Here is a 14,794-nt window from a genome sequence, read left to right as displayed (position 1 = left end):
TACAATGCAAAAATAGTTTGCTTTTATGCTATGACAGCAAAGAATAGCAAGTTTCAAGATGACGTGTCATTTGATGCTCGTTCAGTTCATATGGTACCCACTTGTCCAGCTTCTTTACCTTGCCGATTTGTTTCAGATGGTCTAATACAGATGGAATCGAAACATCAAACCTTGCTGCTAACTCACACATAGTTTGAGATGTATCCACTTCCACTACAGTTTCCAGCTCATCATTATCCACTTTAGCCACAGGTCTACCACAGGGCTGATTTTCAAGAGTAAAGTCACCAGACCGGAACTTCTTAAACCATTGATGTACAGTGTGCTCATTCGCCACATCTTCACCAAACACCTCATTGATGTTTCGAGCTGTTTGGGATGCATTCGTTCCACAACGGAACTCATATTCATAAACAACATGAATTTTTTATCTATCCATAGGTTCTCAAAAATTGTTTTACAAGAGAAAATCACATTATAATCAGACACCATGAATTGCATTTCGAAAAGTGATGATGTAACTCTTCAATGTTGTAAAACAAAGAATAATCAGGATAAAACATTAGAGTTAATGACTGTAAAACTTGGTGCATAAGAAAAGCAGACATTTTAGTACATATTACATGGTATCTTCAATAGGTTTGTCATTATTATCATTTTTATATATGGAAATATATAGAAATAATGATTTCTGTAATAATTATGATTAATACAGGGTGCGGCAGAAAGGTTGCTCCGATTTCAAAGGTTAATAAAAAACAAACACAAAGATACACGAAAAAAAGGTTGCTCTTCACTACTCGAGTGTTGGGCCTCATGGAGGCAGTGACAGGTGACCAAGACCTTTGGCAATGTACCATGCTGTATAGACCTGTGAAGCCAAGTGAGACCATACTCATGGGCAATGGCACCCATGCCGGTGGCACGTAAAAAACACCCATTACACTCTCAGAGTGGTTAGCATTAGGAAGGGTATCCAGTCGTAGAAACCTTGCCAAATCAGATCAGAACCTGGTGCAGCTCTCCAGCTTACCAGTTTTCAGTCAAACCGTCCAACCCATGCCAGCATGGAGAATGGATGTTAAATAATAATAATGATGATGGTGAAATCAAAGGGGACGACTGTTGGGTAGCAACTTCTGGGTGATTACTTCCCTTGAGTTTAGGTTTTGGAAAAAATTATACTGAATCATCATCATCATCATCATCGTTTCACATCTGCTTTCCATGCTAGTATGGGTTGGACGGTTTGACTGAGGACTGGCAAGCAAGATGGCTGCACTAGGCTCCAATCTGATTTGGCAGACCACTTCAAGAGTGTAGTGGATGCTTTTACATGCCACCGGCACAAGGGCCAGTCAGGCCATACTGGCAACGGCCACGCTCAAATGGTGTTTTTCACATGTCACCTGCACAGGAGCCAGTCCAGCGGCACTGACAACGACCTCACTCAAATGTTGTTTTTTGCATGCCATCATCACAAGTGCCAGTAAGGCGACACTGGTAACGATCACACTCGGATGGTGCTTTTTATGTGCCACCGGCATGGGAGCCAGTCAGCGGCCCTGGCAACAATCACGCTCGGATGGTGCTCTTAACATTCCACTAGCACGGATGCCAGCCAGGCAGTGCTGTCATCAGCCACATCAGCGAATTTGATTTCGATTTCATTTGCCTCAACAGGTCTTCACAAGCAGTGTTTAGTGTCCAATGAAAGAAAGGTACACATAAGTGGGCTGGTTACACCACTGGCATAGGCCACGGGTTATGGTCTCACTTGGCTTGCCAGGTCTTCTCAAGCACAGCATATTTCCAAAGGCCTCGGTCACTAGTCATTGCCTCAATGAGGCCTAATGTTCAAAGGTTGTACTTCACCACCTCTTCCCAGGTCTTCCTGGATCTACTCTTTCAAAGGTTCCCTCAACTGCTAGGGTGTGATACTTTTTCACACAGCTATCCTCATCCATTCTCACCACATGACCATATCAGTGCAGTCGTCTCTCTTGCACACCACATCTGATGCTTCTTAGGTCCAACTTTTCCCTCAAGGCACTTGCAATCTGTCGTGTCTGCACACTGACATTACACATCCAGCGGAGCATACTGGCTTCATTCCTTGCAAGCTTACGCATGTCCTCAGCAGTCACGGCCCATGTTTCACTGCCATGTAGCATAGTCGTTCGTACACATATGTCATACAGTCTACATTTTACTCTGAGCGAAAGGCCCTTTGTCACCAGCAGAAGTGGGAGCTCTCTGAACTTTGCCCAGGTTATTCTTATTCTAGCAGCTATACTTTCAGAGCATCCACCCCGGCTACTGACTTGGTCACCTAGGTAACAGAAGCTATCAACAACTTGTAGTTTTTCTCCCTGGAATGTGGCAGATGTTGTTCTCTGCACATTTTCAGTGTTTATTGCTCCTGAGCATCTGCCACATAGAAAAACTATCTTCCCAGTTAGCCTTCCTTTATTAATGCTGCACCTCTTATGTGTCCATAGCTTACACTGGGTACATCTTATAGAGTTTCGACCTACGCCTTTTCTACAGATTGAGCAGGGCCATCTACCTGAAGGGGTTTGTGGTTTGTCTGCCTTCCTACTTACTAGGACTTTGGTTTTAGCTAGGTTGACTCTAAGGCCTTTCAATTTTAATCCTTGCTTCCACACCTGAAACTTCTCCTCTAGCTCTGATAGTGACTCAGCAATTAGAGCAAGGTTATCAGCATAGAGGTGCTCCCAGGGGCATCCTGTCTCAAATTCCTCTGTTATTGCCTGGAGGACTATGATAAATAGGAGGGGGCTGAGGACTGAACCTTGGTGAACCCCTACCTCTACCCGGAATTCTTCACTGTACTCATTGCCAACCCTCACCTTACTGACAGCATCCCTGTACACAGCTTGCACAGCTCTCACTAACCATTCATCTATCCCTAGTTTCTGCATTGACCACCAGATAAGGGATCAGGGGTCCCTGTCGAAGGCTTTCTCCATGTTAATGAAAGCCATGTACAGGGGTTTATCTTTGGCTAGGTATTTCTCCTGCAGCTGTCTTACCAGAAATATGGCATCAGTGGTGCTTTTACCTGGCACAGACCCAAACTGCATCTTGTCTAGACTGACCCTCTCCCTAATTAGTTGGACTACAACCCTCTCAGTGACTTTCATTACCTGATCCAACAGCTTGATACCTCTGTAATTATTTGTATCTAATGAGTCACCTTTACCGTTGTAGCAGTTGACTATGGTGCTGCTACACCAGTCATTTGGTATGACTCCTTCATGTATCACCTGGTTGACTATACAGGTGACTAGCCTATAGCTGACACTGCCAGTTAATATTATGTGATATCTTAGGTATGTTGTAATGTTTGTATGTGTATATATATATATATATATATTATATACACATATATATGGGCATGTTAGTGTCCCTTTTTCTCAACATTGCATGATAATTGTAAACAAGTATTAGTGTTATACAAGCATTGTCTACTGTCTTCAGCCTGTGAAAACAAGTCTGGCCATGGGAAAATAGTACCATACTTGGAAACAGGTGTGGGTTGGTAACACAAAGGGTAAAATCTACCTCAGCAAATTCCATCTGACCCATACAAGTATGGAATAATGGATGTTAAAATGATGATGAGGAGGAGGAGGATATGTGTTTGTGTGTATGCTTAAAACATTTAGACTTGGAACCTTAAGCTATATGACCAACAATAGAGCTATTAATTTGGGGACTTCAGCATGTAATGTCAAATATGTCATACGACTTATTGAATGAAGCTTAAAGATAGTACATGTCACAGACCTTATTCTACAGTTGCAGGAAGAAACCTTTTGATACTGTCCTCTTTGAAGTAATTAAGTTATTACTTCTAAGTTTGTTACCTGTTGCAATATCTTTACATCTTCATGCTGACAGTTTGGATTGTTTTGTTTGCCCAAGGAGTTCCTCCATCCAGGGACTTTGTGATAGCAAGAACATGGTCAGAATGATATCAATGATGCCCTTGTTTAGGTTAATGTCAGTTCATATATTTTGTGCCCTGCATAAATTATGGTTAATTGTGACAATGTAGAGTAACTGAGTTATAGATAAACACCCCAACCCATTTATATTTTTTCTCCCTCTCACCTCAACTGATATTCACTATTGACTATGTTTCTACCCAGGTGCCTCATTCACTACATCCACTTGTATACCTATCTCTAGCCATCTGTCACTCTCCTTTCACACTCTTACCTATTCACCCACTCTTTCCAATCCTCTATCCTTGTTCTCTCTCTTATATTCACTTGAGCACCAATCTTTACTTTGGTATGGTTTCTATGGCAGGATGCCCTTTCTAACACCGTTTTTGTTTACTCAGGCTGGCATAACTTAGCTGAAATTGAGATGAAACTGATTTTTTTACAGTTGGATCTTCTCCCTGTCACCAACCCTTACCTGTTTACCAAATATAGAATTTTTCCATTCCACATGAAAAGTATAAAAGTATGGGGGATTTTGTTTACTAAAGATTGTGAACAAAGACACTGATTTTGCTCAGAATGGTGTTAATGAGCACATGTGAAACATTGTTCACACTCACTCACACACAATCATTGTGTGTGTGTGTGTGTGTGTTACACCATTTTTAATTAACATAGAATGTAGACATCAGTGACTAAACTGAAATATCAGTTCCTTATATGGAGTCACTTAATGGACAACAGTATTGTGAAAGAAAGTAAAGATGTTACGGTGCCTGTGTTTCAACAAGTTCAGACTAAAAACTGAGAAAGAGCAATTCTATATCATTGTTCTGTGTCATTTAAATGTATAAGATTGTCACAACCTTTGAATCTATGCAATCATAAAACTGTTACACTTCTTTCAGAGTCAGTATTGTTTATAGGCCACAGTAGTGATAGTAATATTAACAGTGGTCCTTTCTACTATAGGCACAAGGCCTGGAATTTTAGGATAGGGAGATAGTTGATAACATCAACCCCAGTGCTTGACTGGTACTGATTTTATTGATTCCAAAAGGATGAAAGGCAAAGTTGACCTTGGAAGCATTTGAACCCATAAAATAAAACTGGAAGAAATGCTATTAAGCATTTTGTCTGACACAGTAATGATTCTGCCAGTTTGGTGCCTTAATAACAATAATAATAATAAATAAATAAATGGGTCTCATAGAGGGGATGACTGGGGACCAAGACGTCTGATGGTTTGCTGTGCTTGAGCAGGCACGTCAAGCTAAGTAAATACATGGTTGTCCTTGCATACAGGCATGTCCCCTGCTCCCTTCTTCAGCTGAGCATTCCTAATCTTGCGGGCTTGTGGGTGCTGCATAAAAGCAGCATTCTGTAAACTGTACACTCTGTAAAGTGGTTGGCATTAGGAAGGGCATCCAACTATAGAAACTATGCCAAAACAGACATGGAGCCAGGCAGCTCTCCAGCTGACCAGCTCCTCTCAAACTATCCAACCCATGCTAGCATGGAAAACGGACATTAAATAGTGATGATGATGATGAAATAAATAAATGCTTATTACTTAAAATATATTTTTTCAGGTGGTACTCAGAGGTTGGCTCGAGTTGTTGGACCATCACTTGCTAAAGAATTGATTTTCTCATCTCGTGTTCTTGATGGCAATCAAGCTGCTGCAATTGGTTTGGTAAATCATGTTGTTGAACAAAATGATGCCGGAGATGCTGCTTATCTGAGAGCTGAAGAACTTGCTCGAGAAATTGCTATGCAGGTTTGTACAGTTTTCTTATAAAATATTTGATCATTTTCCTTTTTGTTAATTCCAGCATTTTAACATTTCTTTAGTTCTAACTTTGAAAATAAATTTAGTGTGAGCAATGAAGATAATTTAGTTGTAATCATCATCATCATTCTTGTTTTAATGTTTCCCATGGGTTGGTCAGAATTTATTGAGGCAGAATTTCTCTGACTGAATGCCCTTCCTGTCATCAACCCTCACCTGTTTCCAATCAAGTTAACATTTCCCCATGACCAGATATGTTTTCGTAAAATATTGAAACAAACAACACTGCTTGTATGACAGTCACACTCACAACTGTTGCACAATGTCAAAACAAAGAGATGCAAAAATTCCCACACACAAACAACTTCTTTCAGCTTCTGGCTATCAAATATAGTCACAAGGCATTGGTCATTCCAGGACTATAGTAGAAGACATCTGTCCAAGGTGCCATGCAATGCAACTGAACTTGAAACCACAACTACACAGCTATACTTACACCTGTGTAACTGATGATAATATGTAAAATGAAGAAATTTGGTTCAATTTCCATTGAAGCATAAAATTTCAGCTTGTTCCTTTGAAATTTATTATCTTTAGTGAAGAGACTGTAATCCTCATTGAAAACCAATTAAGTGATTTTGTGATTAGAACAATGTGTGAAATTAGAAAGACCTTAGTTAGGAAAAGAAGAAACTGCCTACCACTAAAGAATATGAAAGCTACCAAGCACTGTAGATGGTGGAAACTGCCTTACGCTACATGGTGTTAAGTACCTGCTTTATCAGCCGCTATATCCTATGGAATTTATCATCGTCATCATATCCATTTTCCATGTTGGCATGAGCTGGATAGTTTGACAGGATCCAGTGAGCTGCAAGACTGCATCAAGTTCCAAAATGAGATTTGGCTTGATTTCTATGGCTAGATGCCCACCACTTTACAATGTGTTCTTACTGCTTTTTTCATGCCACAAGCATTACTGAGGTTGGCAAGTTACTTGTCAAACAAGAAAAGAAAAATAGAAGGCCCCCTCAACTGAGTGGGCAATGTATTTGAGAGTAGAAGGAGATGGATTTATGCCAGATGTTGAAAGGCTAAAGTATGATAGAGGGACAAGCATATATGTCTTACCGTAGAGGAGATACATGGCAAACCCACATTTTATAAGGGTGGCTGAGTGTAGTTGGAAGAAAGATAATGATGGTTGTAACAAGGTACCAGAGCAACCAAATCAGTAAAATCTGAGCAGTAAAAAATGTCATATGATGTAAGAAACTCCCTTATTGTTCTGGTAATGGATGCAAATGAATGGATGAGGAGTACTTGATGGAATAGTCCTGTGTACTATCAGTGGAAAGACCTGGATACATCTTATGGAGTTTCTATGCCTTTTCTACAGATCAGGCAGAGCCATCTAACTGAAGGGATTTGTGATTTGTCTGCTCCCCTACTTACTAAGACGTTGGTATTTGCTAGATTATATATATATATCTATATTTATGTGTGTGTGTGTGTCTATATATATATATATATGGGAGAATATACAAAAAATAATATACACACACACACACATATATATGTATATGTTTGTGTGTCTGTGTTTGTCCCCCAACCATCGCTTAACAACCGATGTTGGTGTGTTTACGTCCTCGAAACTTAGCGATTCACCAAAGGAGACCTATAGAATAAGTACCAGGCTTACAAAGAATAAGTCCTGGTGTCGATTTGTTCAACTAAAGGTGGTGCTCCAGCATGGCTGCAGTCAAGTGACTGAAACAAGTAAAAGTATAAAAGAATACATTTGATTCTCTACATATTTGTATATTTAAATGGAAGGTGAAGGTATTTGCTTCAATTAATTTTGAAAATAACGAAGAATTTAGTGAAATAACTTTGTTCTTATTTAGATGGTGTTTAAGCCAGCATGGAATTTTGCAGTTTTAGGCAAGTTGATAGCAAAAGGATTAACTGAAAGAAAGTCTACTTAGATGTAACTTCTGAATATTCCTTCTATATTTTTATGTTAGTGTAGGTAGGAGGTATTTTAAAACTCTTCCAATACAACATGGCTCTGATATTTGTAATTCAAAAGAGTGACCAGTGCTGTATATTTGATCAAACCATGTCTAATTAGAATTAATCTTTTAGAAGTTAAAATATGTATTGGCCAGTATTGAGTTCACAACATCTCTTACATTATGGTTAACACATTATGAAAATGGAAGACCAATGATGATGATGATGAATAGAATTAAGTATTTTATTTGTTGTCTTCACTATCATTTCTTTTTGCAGTCATCACGATTACCATCACTTTCATGATCATCAAAAAAACCTGTTGATTTCTGATGTATCTGCTTTCACCTATTCTTGTCTCTTTACAGGGTCCATTTGCATTAAGAATGGCTAAACTAGCTATAAACAATGGCGTTGAGGTAAGATTAAGCTTGTTTCTAAAAGTGATCGAAAAAATTTCAATGCTGCCAGCATTAGTGGTGCTGCTGCTGCAACTATTTTGCTAAGCTATAGTTAATTATTGGTTCATCCCATAAATAATGCAGTTTTTTTATACTTCTCTTATTTTTCAAAATTAAGATAAGAAAGTTTTTTTTAAATCTAAATTATACTCCCCTTCATTTTCTACAATGCTCTTCCATCTATCTGGTAGACTTACAAGGCCCCTCTTCCAAAACTAACTTGTCTGTGACAAAAAATACTCCTCCAGTACTGTTCTGATCTCGTCTACAGAATTCATATTTTTTCCGTCCAAATGACTTTGAAGACTGCGGAATAAATGATAATCAGATGGGACAATGTCCAGGGGTCATCGTTTCCCATTGAAACTGCTCCAGCCTTTGGAATGTCATCTTCACTGTATGTGGCTAAGCATTATCCTGATGGAAGAACACCTTTCATCTTCAAACCAAAGATGGTCGTTTTCCTTCTAGTGCTGACTTCAGCCACTCAAGCTGCTAGCAGAAGATTTCCTTTGTTATCATTCAGTTTGGGTTTAAAAGTTCAAAGTGGACTAAACCTGTCATACCCCACCAAACAGATAACAACACTTTACATGGGTGAAGGACTTCTTTAGCTTGGGGTGCCGGTATTTTTCCTTTCCCTACCCACTGTTTTCGGTGCTTGACATTTTTATAGAGAACTCATTTCTCATCACCAGTCACTATTCAGTCAAAAAAAGGTTCATTTGTGAGACGTGACAGCAAAGAAGAGCACACATTTACTCTCTGCGTGCGATTAGACTCAGAAAGTTTGTGAGGAACCCATTGACCCAATTTGCTGACTTTTCCAATGGCACACGGGTATTGATGAATGGCTTGAATGACTAAATCCAAGCTTCTCTGCTAGTTCCTCAACAGTTACAATGGGATTTTGTTCCACCAGAGTTTGCAGCACATCCTCATCAAGCTCTACAGATCTTCCAGGACAAGGCTTGTCTTCTAGGCTGTAGTTTCCGGCTCAGAATTTCTGGAACCACTGTTGACACTGGCTTACACTTATTGTCCGATCCCCATGTACTGCATTAATATTTCTTGCACTCTCCGTTGCATTGTTGCCTTTATTGAACTCATCAAGCAAAATATGCTGAATGTGCTCCTTTGTCCTTTTGGCTTACTAATTGGTAGAAATGTCATTATTTTCAGCCATAAACACAACACTATGTGGCCACTCACTTTTACATCTCCCAGGAGTATACTCAAACAAAATCATGCCCTCTAAAGTGTACTTGTTAGTTCAAAGAGTTTAGTTTCTGATATGCAATTAAGTTCCTTATTTCGTTACATTTTTCTTTAGGTTGACTTGGCTTCTGGCTGCAAATTCGAAGAGGCATACTATGCACAGGTAAAACCAGACTTTTGAGTTTCCATTCATTGATATATGCTGAGATAAAGTTCTCAAATTATAAACAGAATAAGTTTACAACTTGCAGTAATACTGTAAATAGGATGTTTAGCTCATGCTTATAGTCATAAGTTTGTGGGTTCAATTCCCCAACTGGGCAGCTTGCTGTGTCCTTGAGCAGAGTACTTCATTATTACTGAAAAGTCAGGATAGCAAAGTATATAAATAGGTAGAAAACAGATTTCACTTGACAACATTGGTATGACCACAAGATTAAGAAGTTCACTATGGAACTATGTGGTTCAAAGTTCCATCTCACTGCATGTCATATTGGACAAGTGTCTTCTACCATAGGTCTGGATTGACCCAAATCCTGTGATTGAAGTTTGAAAGTAACTGCATGGAACCTATTGAATGTTTGTGTGTGCATATACTTGTATACACTGGTCAGTATAGCAGTGATTGATAGATTATATATATATAAAAATTACTGTTAGTAAAAGCCAGGGTGTGTTGCATTTCATTACTTAATAAATGAAAATAAACAACGATGTAAAAAACATACAACGTATACTGAGTGTACAACCAGATGGTATTACTCAGTTTTGTACCTTCAATGATAAGACTAAGAACTTCCCAGGCTGGTAGTACCCGCAAAAGTTGCAGAGAATATAGGGCCGAGAGCAAACAAAACAATACAGAGTGGACATGCAAAAGTGAATAAATGTAATTTAAGATAATGGACAAAGACAAAACAAACAAGAAACTAGCAAAATATAGCCTTAGGGCCAAAAAGACAAGAATTTTGGGTAATGCTTAGAAGGCATTCTAAAGGATTAGAAAACAACAAATAGCAAGACAGTGGGACAGAGAATTCAGGACTGGTCAACTATGCAACTGGTGTGAAAAAGGGAGAGAAAGAAGAAGGGTTGGCCACTGGTCATGTGTCAGCAGCAGGCAGAGGAAAAAGAGAGAGGGAGAGACAGACAGAGAGAAAACAAGGGAAGGGATGAAAGGGGATAAAAGGAGAAAGAGAAAGGCTAGAAATAGAAGAGGGTGAGAGAGAGAGAAAAGAAGGAGAAAGAGTGAAGGCTAGAAACAGAGCTGCACGAATATATAAAACTTACTGTTAATAAAAGCTGGTGTGCATTGCGTTCTGTTACTTAATAAATGAAAAAATGCTTTGTAAATAAACAACGACGGGATGAAAAACGTACATGTACTGAGTGTACAACCAGATGGGTGACAGAGACAGAAGGTCCCTAATTCTTCAGTTAGCAACCAGAAGGTATTACTCAGTTTCACACCTCCAATGATAAGGCTGAGAACATTCCATGCTGGCAGTGCCTGCGAAAGTTGCAGAGAATATAGAACCGAGAGCAAACAAACCAATACAGAGTGGACACATGAAAGTGAATAAATGTAATTTAAGACAATGTACAACGACAAAACAAACAAGAAACAAGCAAAATATAGCCTTGTCATCTTAAATTACATTTATTCACTTTCATATGTCCACTCTGTATTGTTTTGTTTGCTCTTGGCAACTTTCATGGGCGCTGCTAGCATGGGAAGTTCTCAGTCTCATCATTGAAGGTGCAAAACTGAGTAATACCATCTGGTTGATAATTGATGAAGAATTAAGGACCTTCTGTATCTGTCTCCCATCCAGTTGTACAATCAGTATACATTGTACATTTTTTACCCTGTCATTGTTTATTTACAATACATTTTATCATTTATTAAGTAACAGAACGCAATGCACACCAGCTTTTACTAACAGTAAGTTTTACATATATATATCTGTGCCACTCTATTTCTAGCCTTCACTCTTTCTCCTTCTTTTCTATCTCTCTCTCTCTCACTCGCCATCTTACTTCTATTTCTAGCCTTTCTCATTTTTTCCCCTTCATCCCTTCCTTTGTTTTCTCTCTGTCACTCTCCCTCTCCCTTGCTCTCTTTTTCCTCTGCCTGCTGCTGACACATGACCCGTGGCCAGCCCCTTTTCTTTCTCTCCCTTTTTCACACCAGTTGCATAGTTGACCAGTCCTGAATTCTCTGTGTTCCACTGCTATTGTTTTTGTTTTCTGATCCTTTAGAATGCCTTCTGAGTGTTACCCACCATTCTTGTCTTTTTGACCCTAAGGCTATAGTTTGCTAGTTTCCTTGTTTTGTCTTTGTCCATCGCCCTAAATTACATTTATTCACTTTTGTGTGTCCACTCTGTATTGTTTTGTTTGCTCTCGGCCCTATATTCTCTGCAACTCTCACAGGCACCGCCAGACTGGGAAGTTCTTAGTCTTATCATTGAAGGTGCAGAACTGAGTAATACCATCTGGTTGATAACTGATGAAGAATTAGGGACCAGATGTTAGGGGTGATGTGGTCGCAGAAATTGTCTGACAGCTATAACTGGGTTCTCCTGCTTGTGTGGCATGGTCCAGAGTCCTGTTGCCACACATAGGGTCTTCCAGCAGCCACCCTCTTGACCTAGGGCAGCACTACCTCCTCCAGGCACTTGATGTAGGTAGGCTTTTGTGTTGAGTCTGAGGCCATGTGCGAAGATGAATGGAGGCATAACATCGCCATCACTAGTGATCACTCCAAACACCATGATGTTGACTGGATGTTTGATTTTTATATCACTCTCGGTACATGTCCTCAGATTGCACTGTCCTCAAATTGACACCCAAACACTCTGAAATGTTCGTATTGGAGCTTCTGGTGTGAATGCCAAGCAGTACAGCATGTCGTTTCCAAATTTCTGCAGAGTGAATTGCATCGTGGTGTTGTTTTTCTTACAGTCGATGCCCAACTAACCCTACTATACCATGTAGTCAGCAAAATTAAAAACAAACAATGCGCATGCGCAAAATTAAAAATATAAAGTGGCGACAATTTTCCCATTGCACCCTGTATATATATATATATATATACACACACAGACTGCTAATCTCAAATTTTTTTATGTTGAATATGTCGAGTGGATTGATACCTTTTACTTACAACATCTTCACTATTTTCAGCCTAATTAAATATGCTTACAGTGAAGGCATAATGCCTACTACTTCAAACTCTGACTACATCATTTCATCAGTTCATTTCCTCCTATAGATACACTTGAACAATGTTGGTTAGTGCTATTACCATCCACAATACAAATCAGTGAGGGAGACTTTATGCAGGTGCTCAATCTGCTAGAAATAGTCACCAAATCTGTCTCAAATTCCATCTTACCGTGTTTAAAAATAAAAAAAAGAATGCATTGTTCAATGTTGTGGCAAAGAAAGTTAGTAATGTCACAGCAGGAGTGGCTTTGATCATAGTGGCTATGCTCAATCAGACCTGGCCTGGTATTAATAACAACATCCATCTGATACATAAAACTACAAGAAAAGTGGCCAATGCACTACCTTAATGAAGGAAAAGAAGAGAAAGTGAAGCTAATATTCTCTGTTTTGTCTTTCAGGTAATTCCAACAAAAGACAGACTAGAAGGTTTGAAAGCATTCCGAGAAAAACGGCCACCAAAATACATAGGAGAATAAACAACAAGAAAATTTGAAGTTTGAATTCCTAGAAGTATTTCTGCAACTGAGTTTATTGTTGTGTTGAAAGAAGTCTAGAATTTCCTAAATCTTATTAAGCTAATTACTTAATAATCTGAAATTTTTGTGCTTGGTTTATATATGATGATATATTTATTACAAATCAAAAAAAGCTATCAATGAAAACTGAAATCCTCAGCTATAATTGTAAACTGATAAACTGTTTACTATGATTGCTGATTAATTATAAATTCCTGAACGATATACATGTACAAACTATGTCACATTTAGTGTGTCTGTGTGTTTATGCATATATGTATGTGTGTGTGTGTGTGTATGAAAGTATACATGTATGTATGCATGTATGTATACGTATGTATGTATACATATATATATGTATATGTATGTATGCATATATATGTGTGTATGTGTATACACACACACACACACACACACACACAAACAACCAGACATGCACACATCTTATGTATAATTATTCTTTGAAATTCTTGGAATAAATTTCTAATAATTGTTCAAATCTATTTTCAAAATACCTATTATGGTTGTCTTTTCTATCTACACAGTCTCAAAAAGTTATAAAGTTATGAAATACGAATTTAATAAATTTATTTTTTTAAATTTTGTATTCTTTTTTTTAGTTATATCTATCTCCTCTACAGTAAGCCACTTGTCCCTGTTCTTCTGTCTTACTTTAGGCTCTTAACACATAGCATAAAGTTACCTCTCCCTCTGCTACACCCCTACTCAGCGAAGGTTGTTTTTTTTTCTTTTACCTTGCAAGTTATTCAATGACCTCATTAATCCCAGTGCCATCAAAAATGCATTCCGTACATTCTGTAAAGTGGTTGGTGTTAATAAGGGCATCCAACCATAGAAACTATGCCAAAGCAGATATTGGAGCTCAATGCAGTTCTCCACTGCATCGGATTCTGTCAAACCATGCGGCCCATACCAGCATGGAAGACAGAAGTTAAACGATGATTATGATGATGATTCATGCAATAATGCAGGGCCTCTACATAGTTGCCCAAACTGCTAGAAATAGTTGCTAAATTTTCTTTATATTGCACTCTACCATCTTTAAATGTCAGGACACACTGGATATTGTAGTTCTTTATATACGATATCTGAAGATTGTCTTCCATTGCTGTGGATGTCTTCCAAGCGATCTTTTCCAATCTCTTAGATACCACTCAGCAACTGCACAGGTCCACCTGTTGTCTGTGAACCATGCAACATGTCCAGCCCAGTAGAACTTGTGCTTTCAGCACTCTGCAATCACATTGTTCACTCTGCTCTGTTCTCAAATTATCTCACTTCAAATGTGCTCTCTTAATGACATTCCTAACAAGTTCTTTCCATGGCCCTTTGTGTCATAGCCATAAATATTTAGTATTGTTTCCTTTGACCTACATCGCACACACACACACACACACATACATACATCTACTACACAACATGTATGTATATAAATATATATATATAGAACAATTTTGAGAAATATGTATATTTCTTATTTTACATGCTATTATCTTTCATTACTCTTTCCTATACTTGTTTTATTTATTATGTAGTGATAAGAACTTTGTGTAGGAGCAC

At 38.5% G+C, this 14,794-nt stretch overlaps 1 protein-coding gene across 1 annotated transcript in view; it reads left to right on the top strand.

Moving 5' to 3' along the window:
- Positions 1-13,816, top strand: part of LOC106874290 (methylglutaconyl-CoA hydratase, mitochondrial) — a 25,059-nt gene extending 11,243 nt beyond the window's left edge. The window contains exons 6-9 of the mRNA XM_014921966.2: positions 5,570-5,757; positions 8,154-8,204; positions 9,580-9,627; positions 13,097-13,816. Of these exons, the coding sequence (XP_014777452.1) occupies positions 5,570-5,757; positions 8,154-8,204; positions 9,580-9,627; positions 13,097-13,174 (365 nt within the window). The 3' untranslated portion in view covers positions 13,175-13,816. The remainder of the gene's footprint in view (positions 1-5,569; positions 5,758-8,153; positions 8,205-9,579; positions 9,628-13,096) is intronic.
- The last annotated feature ends 978 nt before the right edge of the window (positions 13,817-14,794 follow it).

The sequence above is a fragment of the Octopus bimaculoides genome, chromosome 9 (genome assembly GCF_001194135.2).
Source record: "Octopus bimaculoides isolate UCB-OBI-ISO-001 chromosome 9, ASM119413v2, whole genome shotgun sequence".
Taxonomy (NCBI): Eukaryota; Metazoa; Mollusca; class Cephalopoda; order Octopoda; family Octopodidae; genus Octopus; species Octopus bimaculoides.
The sequence above is the reverse complement of the archived record's forward strand: the minus strand, read 5'-3'. Positions and strand labels throughout refer to the sequence as shown.